The 25270-nt window shown below is 28.1% G+C and overlaps 1 protein-coding gene across 4 annotated transcripts in view; it reads left to right on the top strand.

The window, feature by feature from the left end:
- The first annotated feature begins 120 nt into the window (after nt 1-120).
- The window catches only part of LOC127067751 (protein bric-a-brac 2-like), a 31081-nt gene continuing 5931 nt past the window's right edge, over nt 121-25270 (top strand). Inside the window, exons 1-6 of one of the 4 annotated variants that reach the window (XM_051003065.1) lie at nt 121-598; nt 1291-1486; nt 1588-1785; nt 2069-2582; nt 2700-2759; nt 20493-20614. In XM_051003065.1, coding sequence (XP_050859022.1) covers nt 1301-1486; nt 1588-1785; nt 2069-2582; nt 2700-2759; nt 20493-20614 — 1080 coding nt within the window. In that variant the 5' untranslated portion in view covers nt 121-598; nt 1291-1300. Of the gene's footprint in view, nt 599-1290; nt 1487-1587; nt 1786-2068; nt 2583-2699; nt 2760-3693; nt 7175-11612; nt 13021-20492 lie in introns of those variants that run through there. The other 3 variants (XM_051003064.1, XM_051003066.1, XM_051003067.1) reach the window with 3 other exon arrangements.

Below are 25270 nucleotides of genomic sequence, written 5' to 3'. Positions count from 1 at the left end.
TATTACGAAATAATCGAGAAAATATAAATATGAGCAATTTCATTGGTCGAAACAATGTCCAGTTTTTGCACCAATGAGAAGATGTTATAAGCGTCATGTTTTATCGAGACCCCCCACACATCGCGCGTGGCTTCTGTAGGAAGTGGGAGCTTCTTTCGCCCATCTTACGCGTTTTCCGTTGGGAAAATGGGCACCGGCTGTCATTTCGTTGATAAGTGTTGATAAGAAAATCGTTAGAAAGAGAAAGAAAATATTAATTTTGAATCGAGCCGTAATGAAATTATATAACGCGATAATCGTTGAGTAGATTGACGCCAGTAGTGTCTATGCATTGCGCTAAGAACGATGCCTTTACAGTGCCATGAAAATCTATGTTGCCTCACTGTTTACAGTTTTTATTTTTCGTGAAATGCAAAGGAAGTAGCGCATTTTACGTGAAAATACGCAATTCTTATATATTTATTCGTCTCGGGGAGGGGGGTGAAGTTCGTGACTGCAGCTGACAGTTTTCCCGTCACGTCGCACATATCGAGGACCCCAATCTTTGGTCCTACACATCGCCACTCGTATTGAAGCTTGCTGGATTCTTACGGGCAAGGTGAGGGCCAACCGTAGATACAGACTTATGCGTAAATAACGGCATTCTCTTAATTTTTGTTGAATATATGTGAAACTTTTTCTTTTTTCTTCGTTTTTTCCCCTTTTCTTTCTTTTTCATTTTTATTCCTTTTTACGAACTAATCGTAAACAAATGGTATTAGATTTATTACGCATACATACGTACATGTAATCTAGATACGTAAATTTAGAATGTATAGACAACGAATTTTTTTCTTTTTTCTTTTTTCTTTTTTTTTTTTTTTGTTAGGCGTCACAAACAATTATAATTCAGGTTAGAGTGGGTGTATATGTAAGAGTAATTAAAAATATGATCATGCAAAATGCAGTGACAATTCTGTTACTCATACAGTATCTGTGTTGTATTAGTTGTTCGTGACAATCATTGATTGATCAGTAGGATTATATATATTTTAAGAGATTATATGCACATACACACATATATGTATATATGTATGTATATATGTATGTATATATGTATGTATATATGTATGTATATATGTATACATTATATATGTATGTACATAAATTTTGTCAATTATATTTTAAAAGATATGATATATATATATATATATATATATATATATAATGTTAAACCGTTTATAATTTATATTTTAAAAGTTATACATATCTTCTAAATCTTTAATTTAATATAATATATTTTCTTTTTAGATAGAACAGAATGGGTTCCAGTCAACAATTTTCTCTTAGGTGGAATAATTATTTAAAACATATTACATGTGCTTTTGATACATTAAGGACAGATGAAGATCTCGTTGATGTTACATTAAGCTGTGAAGGCAAGCGGATCAGAGCACACAAAATGCTCTTATCAGCATGTAGCACATATTTCAGAGATCTTTTTAAGGTAATTTTGCAATAATAATTTTATTTTTTGTTATTTATATCTTTTATTTATTATTCATTATATATAATCAATTTGTATATAATTTCTCTGTTGTACAATAGGAAAATCCATGTCAACATCCAGTTATAATATTCCGTAATGTAAAATTTGATGACTTAGCAGCCTTGGTCGATTTTATGTATCAAGGTGAAGTTAATGTTGTTCAAGAACAACTTGCTAGTTTCTTAACAACAGCAGAATTGCTGGCAGTTCAAGGTCTCACTGATGGTACAGGGAAGGATAATGATGGTTTGGTTGAGGTTGGTATAAGTATGACCAATTTAAAGAAGAATATATATTATACAATATATTTCTATTGAATATTTTTGAATAAAAGTACTAATAATAATAATAATAATAATAATAATAATAATAATAATAATAATAATAATAATAATAATAATAATAATAATAATAATAATAATAATAATAATAATAATAATAATAATAATAATAATAATAATAATAATAATAATAATAATAATAATAATAATAATAATCTGGTTAAAAAAGTAGATGCTTATATTTCTGATTATATTGCAGGATGATTTAGAAATTCCCAATGAACCAGAAATACAACTACAAAATTCTTCTATAAAATCTACTATGGATGTCAAGAGAAGTAAGTCACCTTCTTCACCCATGCCATATCATGCAGTTGAGTTGCAAACTGAAACTCCACCTACAAAAAGACGAAAATGTCGTGATAACACGAATACGAATGCGGATAAAACAGTCAGCAATGCATTATCTGGAAAAGACTCAGAAAATAAGATATCAGATAATCAAACAATACCTGGTTCAGATCCTGTTGAAATAATTCCTTTGATGCCAAATCTAAAGCTAGAAATGCCTGAATATTTGGAACAAGATGGTAGTAGTTGCAGTTATGAAGAACAAAGTATAGGAGACAGTTCATTAAACAAAATTGGAATAGAAGATACACCATCTAACACACCTGATCATGATCAAAAACCAGACATTACTCAAACTTTTTATACGAGTAATCAATCTGTTTCTGATAGTTTGGATAGTAAACATCAGCCAGCAGATGTTGGTAAGCATTTTTATTAATATGCGAAAATACTGTTGTCCCAGTACTTTTTTCTTGCTTTTAAATTTGTAACAATTGTATTTTTTTTTATTTTGTAATATATTGTTCTTTCTCTCCTAGGACATCTATTATCAAAACCCAGTACTTCCGGAGAAAGGCTAGCACAGGAAGCAGTACAGGGTAAGTGATTGTATCTATAATTTTTGGACCATACATTATCCCTAAAAAGAATGATTCTCTTTCACATTAACATTCTGTGAGTCATATGTGAGAGTTGCATCTTTATTTTAACATTTTAATTATATTAAATTATTGCTTATAATTGATGTATGTATATGTGTGTATGTATGTATATATATATATATATATATATATATATATATATATATATATATAATTATAAGCGGTAATTCAACATAATTTATTTAACAAAATTTAATGTATATCTATATAGTGTTTGTATATAGTGTTCATTTTTAAGAAATATAAATTCAGAAAGTATCTCATTTCATTGTAGGAATAAATTTCTGACATTATTTATACAAAATATAATAAATAAATTAAAGTACAAAGTAATTATTAACTAAGAATAATATGACTCATATGAAAAAGAATGTGTCACTATCATGGTTGCTCTACCATATTTTTTCTGGTAATCAGAAAATATATTAGATATTTTTTTATGAACTATATACATCTTATTTTAGCATATGCTCAACTAAATGTACTTTACCAAGTTAAATAATAACATACATATATGATAGCTATATTAAATGGTATAGCAACAGAATGTTCAACTTGTACTCGCATATTACACATATATATATATATAATATAATGTTATTCAACACATACATATCGATAATAATCAGATTTTTCTTATATCAATTTTTATTTAACCCTTTGAGTGCTGTGGGCGTATATATGTGCTCAGAGTGAAAAATTTGTTTTCAGTGCTGTAGACACATATATGCACTCAGAGTAAGAGGTTCTATATGAGTTAGCAGATATCAGTATATTCAATATCTCTCATTTACACATTTTTAGCAATAGTTTCAGTATATTTTCTATTTTCATTAGAAATAGATATCTGATTTTACATTGTAATTTGTAGTTCTTGTACCTGTGAATATGGCTCGAATAACTGAAGAATGTGTAATTGAAAAAAACAGTGATACAGAAATTTTAAGGAAATACCCACAGGATAGAGTAATAGTAGGCAGAGGAAATAAAAATTTCGGAAACAATACATTTAGATTAACAGAAAGACATTTTCTTTCTGTATATGTTAGTAATACAGCAAAATCAAAGACTGCAAGACGAAAATGTGTTGTGTGTGCAAAGAACAAGAAAAGATCGGAATCGCGGTATGAGTGCAAAAAATGCGATGTAGGCCTTTGTATTGATAAATGCTTTGAATTATATCATACAAAAGAAGAATTCTAATTTAACTCAATATATTACATTAAATCAAAGTGCTATATTTTTATTTATATATTAGTAAATGAAAATTATTCAATGTTATATTATTTTATTTATGAATTGAAAGTTAAGTTTATTAATAAATATTATTGTTAGTTGAAAAAATATGATCAAATATCCTACACCCAGCTAATGCTTTGCACAATGATTAGATATGAAATACTGCCTATACATAGCATTTAATTCATGTTTTAGTATACAACATTTAATTCTGTTTTAGTTTCAATCTCTCAGAGTGCATTTTAATTGCATTGTTCTGCAGTTAAAGGGTTAAACATTTTTACCATTTGCATAAAAGACTTAAATACGATTTATTAAATTAATCTGAAATATAAGTAGTTATATTGATATATATATGTATTGCGAGTACAAGATATGGTTTTGGATGCCTTAATCCATAAAGTGTTAGTGTTATATTCATAAAGACATTTCTTTTGATTTACACATAAAAACCATTCTATGGACTAAGGTTACGTGACAGAAATATAAACAATAGGAAGGACATTGATTCCTTGTTATTGTATCATTAATTAAAATTGAAAAGAGTAGTTGTTTGATTAAATTCATACATTAAATTGTATAAATAATTGGTAGCCTGTGTAGCTTTGCATTACTTACACACACGCATACACACATGAGTGCTGTAAAATAAGAATTAATATTCGATTTCGGGCAATGATAGAGACAATAATAAAATAAAATTTAATAAATAATTTATTATTGTCTTAAAAAAAAGAGAATATCAAAATGAGCTTCACTCTAACATTTGCATTTTGTGGATCTGATCAATCTTACATATCAAATATATCTTTTAGATTTTCTTTCTTATTAAATAAAAGTTAAATTAATGTGAATAATATTAAGAGAAGATAATAGTAATGTGTTACAGAAGAATTAAAAAATTTTATCGAGTATCTTTGTAGATAATATAAAAATATTTCAATATTACATCCGTTTTGATCCATATTAGTTTAAATACACAATGATCAACACGTTAAAATCAGATTCACAGATTGATTGCACGAAAAATTATCGATACAGCGGCCTTATTAAAATACAAAAGAAGACAACCTTTCCTACCAATATAAAAAAAAAATTAATTTTTTTTTCTTTTTTTATTTTTCCTATATATATATATACACAAATTGGTCGGATTATTTTAATATACGGCGTGCATGAACCTTTTTTTTTCCATTATAAGTGTGTGGTATAGGTACTCTCGGGCGTAGGTTATACTATTGTAGATACTACTAGTAAGCATTGCCAAGTGCTGTATGTGTTCCGACAATCATCAACATTCCTTTAATAACTAAATCAAAACTACCATTATATTCCTCCTTTACGCACTAACTACAAGCACATCTTTGTGTATATTTTGGAAAATACTTTTAATATCGGTATATGGCAGTATCTCTTGATTTTCTCAATATTTCATTAAGACATTCGTTCATAAAAATATATATATATTAAAGAAAAAAGAAAAAAAAAAAAAAGAAAAGAAAAGAAAAACTACGTTTATCACACGCAATTCATTTGCATGCAAAAATTCTATTGAAATCCATGGGCATGTTACATACGACCTATTGTCTACACAAATTTCGTAGAAAATTATTTTATATAACGCGAGAAGAAAATTATTTTTCATATACACATTCGAAGTTTGATATTATATCAAGAAAAGATAGGTATCTTTTCTTGTCGGATATTAATAATAATCATCTAGATTGTATTAATGATAATGAAATCATAATTAATTGACAAATTTCTATGATAATATGTCATAGTATTTACAATTCGATATATTATTAAATCTAACTTATACAAATCTTTAATAAATGACACTTGTAGCACCAAAAAAAAAAAGAAAGAAAAAAAGAAATTGATAACAAGATACGTAAAGAGAAAAAAGAATTTGACATTATTCTTTGAAAGTAATTCGATTAGTCCGAGATATATGTATGTATATATCTATCATGCAGCCTAAACAAGCAAACTAATTTAGTATACATGGTTACGGTGATGGTGCAGGTGACAGTGGCATGCGATCGATTTCTTTCTTCATACTTCATTATTTACGACAACACGTTCTATTCTATTCATCATGATTCTATATAACTATTTCTAAAACGCTGAACCAAGTAGTAATACATATTATTTCCCACATTGGAATTCGATGTTTTCCAATAAGGTATGATACCATTCGTCGAATAACGAAAAAAAGAACATAATTTATAAATATATATATGGATATATATATATATATATTTTATATTAAAGAACATCGAATTCCTTTTCTTTTTTTTTTCCTTTTTTTTTTTTTTTCTTTCACGAATCACAAATATATATTTTAAATGACGAATATACAACACGAAAAGACAGCAGGTAGGTAAGGAAACTCGCAAATCTATCCCCGTCGCTAAAAATGAAAAATAAAACGAACAAGAGCACGGAATTCTTTCAAGTAGAGACGAAGAATTCAAAAAATAAAGCAACAATTTTAATTAAAGAGAAAGCTTGTTCTTACTTTATGCATTAATTCTTACAATTTTCTAATCGTTCGGAATCGTTAAAGAAAAAAATCCCTTTGGAACTTGAAAAAAAAATATATAATAAAAACCGAAAATTGCGATTATTTAAACTGCAAACCGTAAAATCGATATCGTTCTTGTCAATATTCGGTCTCAGGGAAGGCAGAACGATCGATTTAAATTGATAATTAAAAATAAAGCGATTGTAATTATTATCATCATCATCATCGTCATCATCATCATCATCATCATCATCATCATTATTATTATTATCATTATTATTATTATCGTTATTATTATCATTATTATTACTATTACTATTATTATTATTATTATTATTATTATTATTATTATTATTGTTATTGTTATGTAACATTATGTTTTTAGTATAATATTTAATTGCATTCATTGGACGCAATCGGGATATATGAAAAAAAGTGAGTGAGAGAGTGAGAGAGAGAGAGAGAGAAAGAAAGAGAGAATGATTGATGCGATTGAACAATTAAAATGATGTGTGATCGTTGAATTCTTTATATTATTTATATTTTATTATGTACGATGATACACCGATCAGTATTTCTTTAAAAATAGGAAGAACTTTGTAATCTAGACGAAAAAAGAAAACGGGAAAATTACTATACAGCGTTTTGAAGAAATGACAAAAATACGATAAGAAAGAAGAAATAAAAATGACGAGTGATACAATAGAAATAACTCGATTGCGTATCGTAGTTAAACAAAAATAAAAAAAAAAAAAAGAACAAAAATGATAATAATAAAATAAAAGAAAAGAAAAAAATACTCACGAAGCAACGAAGAAGTACAAAATTGGTGTGATCGCTAAACGAAAAAGAAAAATAGAGAGAAAGAGAAAAAGAGAGAGAAGATTCGTCGTTCTATTGGACACAACAGGATATTTTCATATCGAAAATTATTCGATGATAATCGATGAAGAAGATACTCTAATACCTAGGAAAAAAAAAGCAGATTCCATTACTTTCTACGACGAGTAGAGAAGAGTACGAGAAAAAAAAAATATAAAACAAAAATCGAAAAACAGAAAATAAAAAATAATGATGAAAACTGGATCAGGAGAAGACTATACGTACGCGTATCGTGTGAATGAGCACATTAAACTAGCACCTGGCAATGCTACAAAAAAAATTTATATATATATATATATACATAGATAAATATATGTATATGTATGCGTAGACACAGATTGTCGGTGGGTAATTGGTCGCTGCTGATATACATACATACATACAAAACCTTTTAGATTGGCTTTCACGGCTGACGGAGTTGGTTGGTGCTGGGATTGGTCGTTGCTCAAGTTTTCTTTATCCCCGTCCTCTCTCTTTCTAACTCTCTTCTTTTTCTCAAAAGATTTCTGTCTCTCTCTCTCTTCTCTTTTTTCTCTCTTTTCTTTTCCTCTCTCTTTTTCTCTCTCTCTCTCTTTCTTTTCTCTTCCTCCTCCTCCTCTTCCTCCTCCTCTCTCTATTTCTCTCTCTCTTTCTCTCTCTCTCTTTTTCTCTCTTATTCTCTCTTACTGAAATAACTAATGGCTGCTGCATGTGCACATATACTTAAGGATCTGACTAACCGAAGTGTTTGGCCCAATATGTTTTCTCCAGGACGGATTACGTACGTATCCGGTCAGCCTCATAGCCTCAGCAAAGCGAACGGCCATGGAAAAGTATGTGTACACTGCAAGCAGCGTGGAATGGTAACATCGCGTGGAAAGCTCAGGCAGACACGCTTCAAATGTTGGGCCTGCAATGCCTGTTTATGCCGTTGGCCCTGTTTCGTCGACTTTCACAAAATACGTGCCATCCCACACATTCCGCCCCCATAGCACCAACTCCGATCGACCGCCGTAATAATGCCGAAAGCCACTGAGAAAAAAATCAATCAACCAACCGAATCCATTTTAAATTCCTCGTCCAATTCAATCGCACGATTCCCAACAACGATCTTTCGTCTTTCGCATCATCGTCGTAAACATCATCGAATCGATTTGAAATCATTTTTGGGTAGATTTCTTTGAACGATTTATATATATAATATATGTATATATAAATCGTGGGTGTTCTTGAAATTGGCAGGATATAAAAAGATTTATTTGAAAAAGTTTTAATAAATATCAATTCAAGATATAGATATTTTATTAGGTAAAAGATGTAATCGACTTAAATAGATCATCATTTCAGAAACACCCTATATATCTGCGTATATGTCGAAGGTTGTTGATCGATTAGGACAAGCCAATCAAGCATGGCATAGTATATAAGATTTGATTGATCGAATTTGTGAGCTCGAAGGAAGAAAATGCATTTACGAAATATATACGACGGTCGACATTAATCAGCTATGAAAGCGTCAATCAAAAGATTTATTTCTGATAATTAGATTTTATTTTTTTGTTTTGTTGATAGTAGAAATATGAAGGAAAAATGAAACGTTTGGAGTTTAGGGGAGAAAATTGAATCCTTGAAAGATTCTTTTTACTCCATTTCTTTTTTTTTTTTTTTTTATACTTTGAAACAAAAAAAAATGCGAATTAGCATTGTATCTCGTTCACCTCGCTATTTGTGTGTCATTCGACATTTGTATTTAGATTATCTAGCTTAGAAATATTTGTAATACATTTTTACGATACAAACGTTGAATGATTCCCTCGATATATATATATATATTTTTTTTTTTTCTCTAAGATTCTTTCATTTTCTATTTCTCCACTTTGATCTCATACGTTATACATATATATAGCGAACGTATTTTATTCTCCTTTTCTACTAATCTCCCTTTTCTCTCCTCCTTTTCATCGTGGATCTCTTTTATAATAATGACTTTGAAGTCGATGTTTCTTCAATTATAAATTTATTAGGTACACATAGATTGTTCATAGTTATATTTAGTGTCTGTCAAACGGTGTTAGGTCTATGTGTTTATAGATTATATATTCTGAGATATTATTATTATTATTATTATTATTATTATTATTATTATTATTATTATTATTATTATTATTATTATTATAGTTTTTTCGGTTGCCAAATTACAAATCGTACTTACGAATGAACGTTGACTGAATGATTTTCGTTGTATGTACGTACTTAAAAATTAGAAAACGAAAGTATACTAATTAATTAAGAGGTCTCTTCGTCTAGTTGCAAATATAGTTGGCCTTTCGTTAATAAGTAACTCTTTTTTATATTATCATCATTATTATTATTATTTAAATTTATATTATTATTTTTTGTTTACTGCGCTTTCTCCGTACGAGATAGATTTTATGCATGCGTAAGGCTAAATGCTCATAGCTTGTGTATATTAATAGAATTATGAAATTGTTAATATTATTTAATTCACTCGATGACAAACTTGATCGAAAGCGAATTTCTGCGAAAGAAAGAAGGAAAAGAAAAAGAAAAGAGAAGGAAAGATTTCTCGTTTTTATATATAAGTGCAATAATAAATTCCGTACCACAGACGCGCGCAAATATATTTTTTTTTTTTTTATATTCAAGACTGTCACAACGTGATCTTATTACGAATATATTGTTGTAATTTAATATAAATGTTACTTTAATATACTCAAAAACGTTGGCTAAATAAGGAGCAAGGAAAATATCGTCTTTGAAAGTTCGAAAATATTCCAACTCTTAATCCAACGTTTATAATTTTAAATATCTATCGAGATAGTCATGACAAAAAAGAAAGTATTGCGAGAATCTATAGGACATCAATAGTTTCTCAGTATTTCGTATCTCGAAATAGCACGTCTTTTTATCTGTCGACAAATGTGATTATATTCGAGAAAGAAATTTTCTTAAAAAATTGATCTCAAAACGATCTATTACTCGCTAATAAGACTTACGATTAAAAAGTTATGTTTTGTTAAATATATAAGTATATGCGTCTTTATGTTTAAAAAAAGAAAAAAAGAATCAGTCGATAAAATCCAATAATGTATCAAATAATCATTTCGAACGATGTAACGCAGTTTATATTTTAATCTTTTAAATGAAACGAAAGTTGAATTAATAAAAGCAAAGAAAAAAAAAGGAAGAGAAAAAGAAAAGGATAAAAGGAAACGTTTGTTGTCGTACACACTTAATTTCGACATTCTAATATTATTATTTCTTTTGTAAGTGTATTTTTATCGGACGACGTTAACAAACAAATCCTTTCATTATACTCGAACCTCGATTATTATAAAACGATAACAAATATTAGTGAATCTGATAAACTTGAAATTAGCGACATTAATAAAAAAAAAAAAAAAAAGAAAGAAAGAAAAACAAATCGATATTTTTGCCTGGGCTCTGTATTTTGACGAAGCTTTTTCAATCTTTCCTTTTTAGCGGTTTCATGTATATCTCTTATCTATCTTATAGATTATCTATCTGTCTGGTCTAATCAGGCTTGCTCTACTTAGCTTGCGCTTACTATACGCACGTTTTTCATTATTATTATAACTCCCTTATTATTATTATTACTGCGAATGAATGAACGAAGGAACGACGAAGAACGTCGACCGTGGCACGAAAGCTAGAAACAGAGAAAGAGAGAGAGAGAGAGAGAGAGAGAGAGAGAGAGAGAGAGAGAGAGAGAATCGATGGAGAATGAAAAATGAAATAAAAAAGACAAAGAAATGGAAAAAGAATGAAGAAGGAGAGAGAAAAGAAAGAGATAAGAAAGAGAAATAGAGAAAATTAATTAACGGAGATATATCAATCAATGTATAAAATAACAAAATAGAAAAAAGTAATATGGCGATAGTGTGGCTCCTCTCTTTTCGATGAATATTATTTTTTATCTAGAAAAAGAAACATGTATATCTATTATATATATATATAGATATATATATAATATATATATATATATATATATATATATATATATATATATATATATATATATATATACATGCAAGTTCATCGATAATTATTTTCCTCAATTTTGTTTTAGCCCTTGATCTAGATAGGTGATCTTGTGTCTTTTATTTATTTATTTGTAGACCGAGCAGGAGTTACCAAAGGTGGCACAGATGTTAGCCCAAGCTGCAAGCACCACCGTATAAACACAGACCTCGTCGTCTTGGACGATGACTGTGGTGATGTTGGTGGTGTTGGTGTTGGTGTTGGTAGTCGTTCGACGGAAGCAGAATTCTTATTTCGCTGTAGAATTTGTTGGAAAGGTTTCAAACATCCGATGTCATTAACACTTCACAAGGACTTACATGCTGGTCAAACAAAATGTCCGATTTGTCAGCGTATTTTCAGTCGTAGTTACGATATGAAAGCTCACTTGATGCGAATTCACGCGAACGCTAAAGTAGATTTTCGACATTGATATTTGCGATATTATCTTTGAACTTGATTATCTTTTTTTTCTTTTTTTTTTTTACCCAAATCGAAAATTCTCTACTTTCAAATTTATTTTGATATTTAGTTAATATCAATCGATAGGATGTGCGTATCGATCGACGTCCTTCTTCTTCGATCTTTAAAAATGAAAACAATTATTAGTATCATATGTAGGTTTTATACATATAGGACAGGTATTTTTGTTACTATTAAGTCTTAGAAATATTTATTCGACACTTTATAAATGCTTATCTTTAAAAAAGAACAAACATAGAAAATATAAATTTTTATTGAATAATTTCATACATGTATGTATATATAGATTTGGTAAATAGATACATACATAAATATTGTTAAAATTGATTAATTTTGAAACGTGTTATAATCTAGGATCAATCAATTTTGATAATATTACTAAAAAGGATCAATACAATGTATGATCTTAATTCTTTTAGCTAAATAGAACATTCGAAGAATTGAAAAAGTAAAATAACGTATGATTTTTTTGAATTCGATCCTAATTATAATGCTGTCAATATTTTTATTAAAAGAGATTTTTCAAATTTATTTCTTTATATGTACATAAAAGATTATTCTATTTTAAAAAGTGTCTGAATATTTCTATGACTAACTCTATACAAATAGTTGCGAAATAATGCGAATAGCGAATAGAATATTATATTATGTATACGAGGTGCCATTATTAAACATAGAGAAACTAGTAAATCGAGGATAAAGCGATTAAAGTATAATAATTTTAAGGTACTTATTTTTAACACTTTCGCATCCATTTAGTTATTGTAATTACATTCGTAACATTTTCTCTTGCATTCGTTATCTTGCATGGGAAAATATTTATAAATAAAAGATGAAGCTTATATTTATTCATTCTTTTATTATTATTATTATTATTATTATGGTTTTTATTTTGTTTAATATATTTTTTTTAATGGGACATGTTCTCAATTAAAATGACGAAAATAACGATCTACTTAAACTTCATATCATTCATTATAATCATATAATTAATAATTGAAATATTTATATATATAATTTAGACTTCAAACAAAATTATACGTCAATTACAGGAAAAGATCAACGATTTAAGGGTCCATCTAAAAGATTATCGATGAATATGAAGCAGCATCGTTTAAGAAAAATAATAAGTTTGAGGGTAAAAAATGTCGAGGAATAAAAAAAATTGAGGATGAAAATAATGTCGAGTTTATATTCATGGTAGACGTATGAATACGTCTTATATATGCGATTTTTACAATATTTCTCTTTGCAAGAATAAATATTTTGGACTTTATCATACTTTCGAGATTTATTAAAAATTTTATATATTTATTCTTTTTCTTATTATTTTTTCCCTTTAATTTACAGACATCATATTTTTGTTTTCGTCGAATCATAGATCTCGAAATGATCATTCTTGTTAAAATTCTTTTCTAACATTTTTATTTTTATTATTGTTCTTTATTATTATTCTGATGAGAATTTATTATTATTTCCTCGAACGTATTATAATTAAAATGATATTAATATTTAATTTTACGTGTAGATAAACAAAATTTTATGGACGCGAAAGTGTTAATTATATGTTTTAAGCAAAAAAAAAAAAAAAAAAAAAAAATGCAGTGATTGTATAGTCAATGATTTTTACAAAATTTTTATTTCATGACATTAATGTTCCTAAAGTATTACGGAGTAAAAGTGATCATATCTATCATTGTCAGTCAAAGTTATAAAAAAATTATTGTATCTTTATATTCTATATTTTATTAGTTTATATTTAATCATTTTTATTTATACAATTATAGATGTATCGCGATGTGATCAAAATTTAATATTGTATGGTCTGTTTTTTTTTCTTTTTCGTTTATTTAATTTATATCACAAATATTCTTAGTTATACATGATCAAATTCTTATTTTCTTTCTTTTTTTTTATATATATATAACTTTACAATTTTTAATTTATTATTTTCTGACAGACTGATATACAAATGACACATAAAAGAGCTTGGTATTTAAGAAATGAATTGATTATCAATTTTTATGTGATTACGTTCCTAAGTATTTCTTTAGTAATAAAACATCGTACTACTTTAATTATTATATTTTATTTAATTTTAATATAGAAATTTTTGTCATAGAATATTTGTCATCGAGTATAAATTAGTTTTAAAAGAAAAAAAATGAGACCGTTACTATACTTAATCGACGCAGTTTGATGTATCGAACGAAAGGCATAATGCAAAAGAAGAAGAAGAAAGAAAACATGACGTTTAAATGAATGATCACAATATACTGTAAGAGATGAAAAATTAGCGATATATATATATATAATTTATTTTTCTAAATGTATAAGTTACATTCGGTTAACATCGATAGATCGCATGAATCTCAATATCCACAAGCTTTTTTACATTTCGACACTCCAGTGAACTCACCTCCACTACCCCTACACCCACCCTCACCCAAACCTCAAACCCTTTTTTCTGGCTGGAAGCTTAATTAAATATGCTTATGGGATCTGTACTTACTCATAGCGGTTACAAATTTAACATACAGAAACCACTCACTGTATCGACATATACATATGCATATACATATATCGCGCGCGCGTGTGTGTGTATATATATATAAATACATATATGTATATAATACATATACATATATACACACATATAGCTACCTATAGTTCATTCAACGAGACGAGTCAGGAAAAATAAACGAATACATGTGGGGACGTGATCGAATAAGAAGCTTATTTATAATCTTCAGATATTATAAAATTTTTCGGGTGGAAAATCAAAAAAACCCTAACAATGATTAATAAAATTTCACTCTTAAATTTAATAATTGACTATCGTTTACCAACCAATGCATTTATCACACGTTTAAAACGCGACTGTTTCGTTTATTGTATCTGACTCGTCTCCTTAAACGAACTATACATACACACATACACACACACACACACACACATATTCACATTAATGAGACATAAAATTCATTTGTAAGAATGTGGAAAGACAGGGCGATTACTCGAATTTATCAATTAACGAAATAATTATATCGTTCGATGATAGCCTTGACAGGAGATGTAATAAAAAAAGGGAACGAATTCCCTCTTGATTTTTTAATGAAACAATCTTTGCTACATTTTCTCGAGATCATAGAAAATTTCCTTTGGGAACGTTATTAATCCTCAGAAATAGATCTAATTAGGGCATAAGGCCTCTTAGTTTTCTTAAAGAAAAAAAAAAAGATTCATTTTTAGAGAGGGCCAATTCTTTCCCGTCACATCTTACTTAGCTCTATCAACAATTTCTTAATATCATATATACACTTCATTTATCCCTCACCATATTCCTTACCGCCATACAAATTTCTCTTGCAAATCATATGGGAGAGGGAACAATTACAACAAACATACAATACAAGACAGAAAATACCCATCAACAATACCGACAATAACAATAACAACAACAACAACAATACAAACTAAGAACTATAGGATAAGAGGTAAAACAAGAACAAGATTTTTAATAATAATGATGAAAAAAAAAATGGAACACAAAAAGTTACGTCGACTTTTAGAATCTCTTCTCTACTGTAGAATCGCAGCTTGAGAGATTGCACACCATAAGTAAAATTAAAACTTATAAAAAAAGGAAATTAAAAAAAAAAAAAAAAAGAAAAAAGAAAAATCGTTTAGAATGACTATTAAGTAAATGTGTGTGATGAGGCCGTGTGTGTATGGGAAACACTTTGGATTGTGTGCGCAGAACCAAAGCACGATGTGTCTCCTTATGGGAATCAGCAACACGCGAGCTTCATTTATCAGGAGGGTGTCAGGAGGCGTTCAAAGCCTCTACATGACGAAAGCGGTCGTTGGGTGTGCGATGTCTGCGGCCGTACCTACAATCGTGGAGACTCCCTTGCGCATCATCGGAGTATACACAGGGGTGACACCGTCTGTCCTATCTGTCAGGCTGTCTTCACGAGGAAGTATACGATGCGCTGCCATATGGTGAATGTACACGGAGTCAAGTAATCGAGGTGTACCTGCGATTATTCAAGACGCGATTTTGTCGAGCTTACGGACACGTATATGCATATATATATATATATATAGTTTATACTGTACCATTATATGTGTATAGTGTATACTATACTATGTTTATAATGTATAGTGTATACATATGTATATATACTGAATACTATATGTATTGTATACTTGTTGCTTATAGTATATCATTTATATAGGTATATGTATGTATGTATATTATATACTTGTTTCTTTAAGTATACGATACATACAGTATATAGTATATAACTAATACCAATTAGGAAATTGTATACTATATTATATTTATAGTATATATTTAATAATGAATATTGTGCTATATACATATCTGTATGTTATTTATATAGTACCTTTGAAAATTGATAACGTATACTATACTATACTATGCATTAATTATACATAGTTTATTAATTATACGTGTGCGTTTAGCTGATACTGACACGTGCGAAAGATTAAGAGGGACGAGAGCATCCGCGTGTGAAAATGTTATTGATTCAAAAAAAAGAAAGGAGGCTGAGGGGGAAATCAGGAAATCTTTTTCTTTTCTTCTTCTTTTCTTCTCTTTTTTTCTTCTATCGCTCCTCTTTTTACGTCGTGCGTTGCCTCTGTGTATAGCCTAGTTAGCATAATTTTCATCTATGTATAATGTGATCCGATTCGACGACCTCGATGGTGTTACTATAGTGTTATATTCTTCTAATAGGAAAATAGATGTTTCTTGATGATTGAAATTCAATCGAATGCTCTTCAAATGTGATTCGAAATAATTTTAAAACGATATTAATCTATGTAAATCGTCGCAAAGTAACTCCTTCGAATTTTTCAATTTATACTTCGAATATTCAATTTTCATAATGAAATGCTTCTACATTAGAAATATGAAACATCCAAGGGATTTGAGATTCATGATCTCTGTATGTGATCGAAATTTAAATCATAAGATCTTTTTTTCTTTTCTCTTTTTCTTCTTTTTTTCTTCTTCATTAACAGGAAAGTTTAAGGTCTCTTTTCAACGTACTGCCAATACGATGTTCTTGCCATTTTTTCGTTTGATTTTATTATTAAGAATTCGTCACATAATATATTAAACAAATACTTGACACGAGATTCGCATGCGCACTTTGTTAAATATTATTCCATAGGAGTGTACGTCGTTTCGAGATCAGACTGTAAGTTCGATCACCGGACTGAAGTTTACACGTGTTTGATAATAATTATATATTATCATTATTGTAATTAAGAAAGATAGAAAACTTACATATAATTTATCTAGGACAAACGAAATAGTTGCTGCAAATATTCCTAAAGTTGGCGTAATTATTTTATTTAATTATAGTTATTATTATTATTATTATTATTATTATTATTATTGTCATTATTATTATTATTTTTATTATTATTATTATTATTATTATTATTATTATTATTATTATTATTATTATTATTATTATTGTCATTATGTTTTACTTATTGATGTAATTGTGAATGTATAATTTTTAATAGTAATTTCATAGATTTTTAAACAGTATAGCTTATCGGCTACAAGCCGTTCCTTTATTTTTTTATTACTCCGATATTAATTAATTATTTACTTCTATTACTATATTATACGATCGAAAAATATGCCATAAATATATACATATATATATATAAATATATACATATTTATATATATATATACACATATATACACACACAAATAGTATGTACTTGATTGTGAAGGAACACCGTTCATGCTTAAAGCACAAACGCTGTCTTTTGATTTTTTTTTTCTTTCTTTTTTTTTTAGTCAAGTTTTTATTATAAACATTTTTATACAAGGTTAAATAATTTTTTCCGATATATTTACAAGATTTTTCGATGAATTAATCGATCACACAACTCGATCTTAATTAAATTTAATTTAACGTGACTTAATTATTTTTAAGACCATCATTATTCGAACGTAGGGCTTGTATACAAAGACTGCTAATAAGTTTAATATCGCTGAGTTTAGTTGTAAAAGAAGTCATTCCATAATTTGTATCATTTTATATATGTTTTTCTATATTATTTTTTTAGTCGTTTCAATAAATCCATACTGTATCTTACTACTTTTCTTCGATTCTTATGATTTATTTCAGCTACAAGGTTAAAATAATAAGTCAATTATTTTGTTAATAATGCTAATGAAATAATGTCCATGAAAAGAAAGAAAACAATCATTTTGTGTACATACTTAACAAGAATTTATCGAATGAAAGTCATAAAAAACAAAAAGCAAGTACCACTAAAATTTCTTATTTGTTACTTTTCTAATCAAAAATTACAAAATGTTTAAATTATTGTTATTTAATTGCCGCAAAATATTTCGAAAGAATTTTTTTTTTGTTATTAAAATATAATTCATTATAATGAATCCATTATTTAACATTGAACCGTGGTATACTTACCATTTGCGTTTCTCTGAGTATCTCGAATTTTTCATTTCTCGTTTTATAAAAGTATTTAAACAATATACAAACGTACACAGACTAACAATTTCAACATTTTCGATATTACAATGCATATGAAATTAAATATTAAGTACTAGCCATAACAATTATGATATTTCGTTATAGAAAAAAGAAAAAAAACCGTAAGCTTACCGATTCTTTTTTGTACATTTCAGAATTCTGAGAATAAAACCATGATCGTAAAGTTAATACAATATTTTTTTATCGTGTTGTTCGATAAAAGAAAAACGATTTTTTCCAAAAATAATAAAATAAAACTGACACACACGCATATATATATGTATGTATACATATATGTATATATATGTATATAAGAAAAATATATAGAATTAATTGATATCGCATGTTTTCAAGGCCATTTCACCCACCATCCTCTACTGTTCGGCCAATGCATAAAATATTTTCGCGCTTAATGGCTTGCTTCACAATAAGATCGAATTCCTTCGTCGGACGATATACATAAATGCATACATACGTACATACATACATGCATACACATGCAAACATGACATACGACATACGACATAATATATTCATGCATAATTTCTAATACCTACATATAATTAATAGCGATCAAAAGGAATACACGATTGTCGGTTCACTGCACAAAAAAAAAGAAAGGAGCAATTAGTTGTCTCCTACTTGAATAAAAAAAAAAAAGGCAGTTAACACAATACGGATATATATGTACATTTCATTATCTCGATTACATGATGCTTGTACATAATATCGTGATAAGTTTTAAGTAGAGGCTAGTCTTTTTTTATTTTTTATATATATAATTCTGTGCATGTACGCTCTACACATAGTATTATGTATGCTCTTTATAATTTCTTTTTTTTTTTTAATCTCTTTTTTTTTCCTTCGATCTTAATTTTTACTATTCCATCATTATATACATAAACATTTTGTAAGAAAAGCATGCTTGTTTTTTTTCTTTTTTTTTTTTTAACATTAATTACATATTGCCGTCCTGTAACTACCTCCTTTATCCGTACGTTGTTTCTCTATCTCGCCTTTTATTATTAATTTTTTATTATGAAAAAGAAAAAAATTAGATAATAGATGAAACTTATAAAAAGATTGAGAAATAATGATAAAAGACGATCCATAGAGAAAAACGTTAGAAATCGAGTCAGTAGATTGCCGTTTGTTAGTATATATGTACATATATACATTTGCAACGTTTTTTCGTGTGCCTTACACTTGCATTTGTAAACATACAAGATTTATCTAATCTATTTAGTCCATAGAGTTGTGTCTAGTAACCGCATATCACTATTTCTTTTTATATATTTATATATATATATATTATATTTATATTTATTTTTTATTATTTTTTTAATTATTTTTTCTTTGTTTGAATCTCAATATCGTACGTCCTTGCAGCTTTGTCAGCGATTCGAAATTTCCCAAAGATCGATTGATTCGCGTTGCAATTTTCTTTCTATTTTTTTTCTCGTAAATTCTGTTTTCCATTTATTAATTTCGCAATTATTATATATCTTTGAAAGTTATCAATTTTCTAATTGCGGTATTAAAAATAAGAGGAAGACCTCGATCGTTCTTCGAAGATCTTAACAGAAAGAAAGCAATTAAAAAAAAAAGGCGTATTTTCCACGTAACACCGCGACTTTTAGGTGACAATGGTCTCCTCGGTCCAAGCAAAACTGAATAACAAAATAAATAAATAAATAAGTAAATAAATAAATAAATAAATAAATAATTGTGCGTGGGAAATAGAAAAAAAGTGCAGGCTAAGGGAGAAAAATCTCGTTGGGAGGGGAAAAAAAAAGAGAGAACAGAAAAATACGAACCGCAACTTTGAACGTCGTCAAAAAAATAAAAAGAAAAAGAAAAATAAGCATAAAAATAAAAATAAACAAGTTTCGCGGCGGATGAAGGACGATGAAACGATTTCTTTTGTATCTGATTTAGATTCACGCACGGTGGTCATCGAACAGCCATCGCACTCGTGCAAACTCTGCGGTAAATCTTTTTGGAATCGGGACTCGATGTATAAGCACATGAATATGCACAAGGGGACGACCCAATGTCCGGTATGTCACAAAGTTCTCAGCCGTACGACACACATGAAGCGACACTTGAGAAACCGCCATGGCTGGCTCGGTGTTGGCACCACTGCCGCTGCCGTCGCCGTTGACACGACGACGACAGTATCAGGGAATGCTGCTTCTGGTGCTGGTATTTCTGGTGGTGGTGGTGGTGTTGTTGGTGGTGTTGGTGGTGTTGTTGGTGGTGGTGGTGGTGGTGGTGGTGGTGGAGGAGGAGGAGGAGGAGGAGGAGGAGGTGGTGTTGTTGGTGGTGGTATTGTTGGTGGAAATTCAGGCGGCGGTGGTAGTGGCGGTGGTGGAGGAGTAAGTGGTGGAGGTGGTAATATTAGAAATACCACCCCCATCACTGTTTCTTCGGTTGCGGCAGCAGCTGCCATAACACAGCAACAACAGGGAGTCTCAGGAACTACTGGGAGTCCTGCTATTGAGTCCACTGGGACTTATACAACTATACGGATTAGAGAAAGCAGCGTTGAGAGAATCACCTCTAGTCCTATTCCTTAGTGCGCGAGTACACTTATCTATCATGGGAAAAACAAATAACTCCGTCGACGTAAGAGAGGTTTTATCAATTATTGAAAATATCTTTATTCTTTTTTTAGTCTCTCTCTCTTTCTCTCTTTCTCTCTTTCTCTCTCCCATCAGTTTCTTTTTTTCTTTTTTTTTTCTTCTTTTTTACGACTAAATTAACTATTGTTAATCCTCTATAACTCTAAACAAAAAGTTATATATTAACTTATGCTATATGACTGAGGATAATATATTTACTATCGATTTAGTTTGAAATTTAATTTTAAAATTAACAAATCGATTTATTTATCTAATTTCTCATAATGTTTCTAAATAAAAGATACAAGCTGATTCTGATATAGTATTTATATGAAACTTTACTATTATTAGATAGAATACTTTTTGTATCTATAAATGTCATAAAAAGAAATCTGAAAAATGTTTTAAATCAAGTCTACAAATTGTGACATTCAACGTGCTAATTAATAATTCATTTTTGATGAATGAATTGCATGGTGTTATAGAGGATTATATTTCTTTGTTTTAATATCTTAGAGGGCTCTAATCCAACATCACTGTTCATTTTTAAATAATTTATCTTTCGGTCCTTCCATAAACTGAAAGTTCTTCAACGTGCAATGTCGAGATCGCAATGAACGTTCTCATTAGTCAATTTTCGTGCCATCGAAATTATTTTTCGATCACCAAAGAAAGTTTCTTAATTCTAACCAAATTTAATTACTTTCCAAAGATTTTCTAATAATTATTATAAGATTATAACTTTAATAATTGCGATATATATATACGCAAAGAGAATATAATATATATATATATATATAAAATAAATATATATACACATATAGTAGATGTAGATATAATTATAGAAAATATAATTTTCTTTTAAAAATAAGAGCGAATTTAACCTAGATATTTCTTTTTATTTTATTTTATTTTATTTTATTTTATTTTATTTTATTTATCTTTTATTTTTTATCAGGATTTTAGAGCCCTCGAAATTGCCTTCACCTTCTGTCTATATATAATTTTATATAAAAGTAAATATAACGAAAAAAAAAAATAGCAAAATTTTGCAAATCACTTATTTATAGCATTTAATAACACACTCTTACGTTCGTCGGAGTATTCAATTATTATCGATGCCTATCTTAAACTTCACACCCTAGTCATTTGTATACACACATATAATATGTGTGTATGTGTGTGTGTTCGTGTATGTATATGTTTGTAATATGTGTGTATATGCACGTAAATGAAATATGAAATGGGGAAAATAAAAAAAATGAAAAGAAAGAAAACTAGAAATGTACAGCATACATACGCGGGTACAAGTTTTGTAACCAAAGATATACAAAACAAAAAGAAATAGAAGAAGGGGAAGAAAAAGAAGAAGAAGAGGAAGAAGGGGAAAACTAAAATATAACAAAAACAAACAAATTATTTTATCTAGTCAAATGAGTTGGGTACTTAATAGTAAATAAGGAGGAATGTGCATTTTCTTGTTGTATGCGATATAATAATTAATAATATTAATGGATGATTGCAATACTGTACACAGTGGATCGTCGGGTTATAATAATTGGGACGATTAAAAAATTCATTAATAAGTATAAGGCGATGATGATAATAGTAAAAAAAAAAAAAGAGAAAAAAAGAAATAAGAAAAAAGATCTGATGATCCTATGCATAATGTAAAAATGTGCTTGGATTCTCACATCTCATGCATAATTAACTGTTTACTCTAATTTATTGTTTATTTCCTTTTTATTTTTTTTTATTTTTTTTTGTTGTTGATACCATCTCGATATTTTATTTGTTATGAACCTTGCAATGAGTAATATAATTACTTCAACATTTTATTCTTTTTTTAAATTACTATAACGAGCTTCAAAGGGTTTCATTAAAAAATTTGAATTCGTTAAAAAACAAAATCTAGTCAATGATTAGCAAGGATTCTGTTAATAGATAATTATTTAAACATTGTAATTGTAATTCCAACGATTATATCTATATAAATGTGTCTTCTTCTAATCTATTATAATATCTGCTACGATATCTTATTTTTGTTCTGTTATTTGATTGTACATCACTTCTTTTTTTATCTTTCTTTTTTTTCTTTTTTTAACAAAAGATTTAGAATATATATTTAGAAATATCTATAGTTCGATTTTGTCCCTGACAAAAACTCGTTTATGCGATCTACGTTTATGATATTAAATATACTCATATATCCTAATTTTAAGCACGGAGACTTGCCAAATAAACGCATCTTGGCATGTGTAATATTATGGATTAGATTCTTTCTGTTTTATTTTTATTATTTTTTTTTCTTTTTTTTTGTTCGTATACTATCATTTAGCGAAGAGTTTCAAAAAAAAAGAAAGAAAAATAGACACCATTGTATCGTTTAGTATATTATTTTTCGTTTGTTCATTTTGTTGCTGTTGTCGTTTGTTCTCTCATTATTATTATTATTATTATTATTATTATTATTATTATTATTATTATTATTATTATTATTATTATTATTATTAATTTTTTTGCAGTGTTTAATTTAATTTAAATTTTACCTCTCCACAAGAGCGCACGAAATTAATTTATTAACGTGAAACTTTAAAGTTTCCGTTTCGTGCAATAAACAAAAGAGGCTAAATAAGATGCTAAAAACAGACAATTATAATTCGCTATGATCTCTCTCTCTCTCTTTCTCTCTCTCTCTCTCTCTCTCTCTCTCTCTCTCTCTCTCTCTTTCTTTCTTTCTCTTTCTCTCTCTTTCTCTCTCTCATTATGGTTAACTAGTGTTAACATCATCGTCAATGTGAAATGCAGAAAAAAAATTCGTAGTATAATATATATATATATATGTGTGTGTGTATATATATATATTATATATATATAATATATGTATATTATATATATATATATTATTATATACCTTATAAGAAAACTGATCGTGAAAATGATTCGACATATATAAAATTATTCTTAATGACGATTTATAAATCGAAACTAGTTACAAGTTGCCATAGAAAAAAGCGTATTGCGATTATGCTAATTAGATTTTAATTATTTTACGAATAAGTCATGCATGAAGTTTTCTTCAAATCAGAAACTTAAGTTTCATTCATTCTATAGTTTATGATTATATACTTATATATATGTATACACATGAAAACAGATAGACAGACAGACAGCAGACAGACAGATCCATTATGTATCTTATTTTTACGTAAATCTTAGATATACGTATATACAATTCAATATATTTAATTAAAAAGCGGTTGTCCGAAATAAAGTTTTATTTTATTATGAAGGAAATAAATAAATGAAAAACAAAAGGAAAAACAAAGAAAAAAAAAGTGTGCACATTCCTCGAAAGCCACAATACAAAATAAGTACAAGATTTGCCACGTATTAATTTAGATGATTGATATTTCTTTAGTTGATTATTTATAAAAAGAAAAAGAAGCATATTATATATATACATACATATATATATATAATATATATATATAAAATATTATAATATATCATTACGTAATCCTACGTTTTGCTTAACCAAGCTAATAATTGTAAGTGAACAAAAATATGTGTGAATAAAATGTCAAAAAGTACGAATTCATCAACGTGAGTCCTTTCCTTGATATCGAATATCCGTGTGTAGTTTCATTTGCGATACTAATTTTTATTGTTTAATTAAAACAATTGTACAATTACATAATTCGTGTGTGTGTGTATATATATGTGTGTGTGTATATATATATACACACACATAATATATTCGAAGAATCGTTCTCTCACGAAAATTTGCACCTGACGGTGTTTGCGCTTCTATATTATCTTTACGAAGTAAGTATAAACAAATGATTACCATGTAAGCGAAAATTCTGTGAATTATCATTTATTAAATAATGTATCAAATGAGAAAACGATGTATTCGATAGTAATATTATACAAAGCGACTTCGTCGTTTTAATCTAACATATGTATGTATATTTAAAAGCACAGAAATTATGCGATTTATTACTTATCTACACGTTTATCGAAAAAGCATGTTATGCATAAAAGAAAAAAATAATAATAATATATTAGATTATAAAACATTATACTTCA

This window comes from Vespula vulgaris, chromosome 11 (assembly GCF_905475345.1).
Source record: "Vespula vulgaris chromosome 11, iyVesVulg1.1, whole genome shotgun sequence".
Taxonomy (NCBI): domain Eukaryota; kingdom Metazoa; phylum Arthropoda; class Insecta; order Hymenoptera; family Vespidae; genus Vespula; species Vespula vulgaris.
This window is presented reverse-complemented; position numbering and strand designations above follow the sequence as displayed.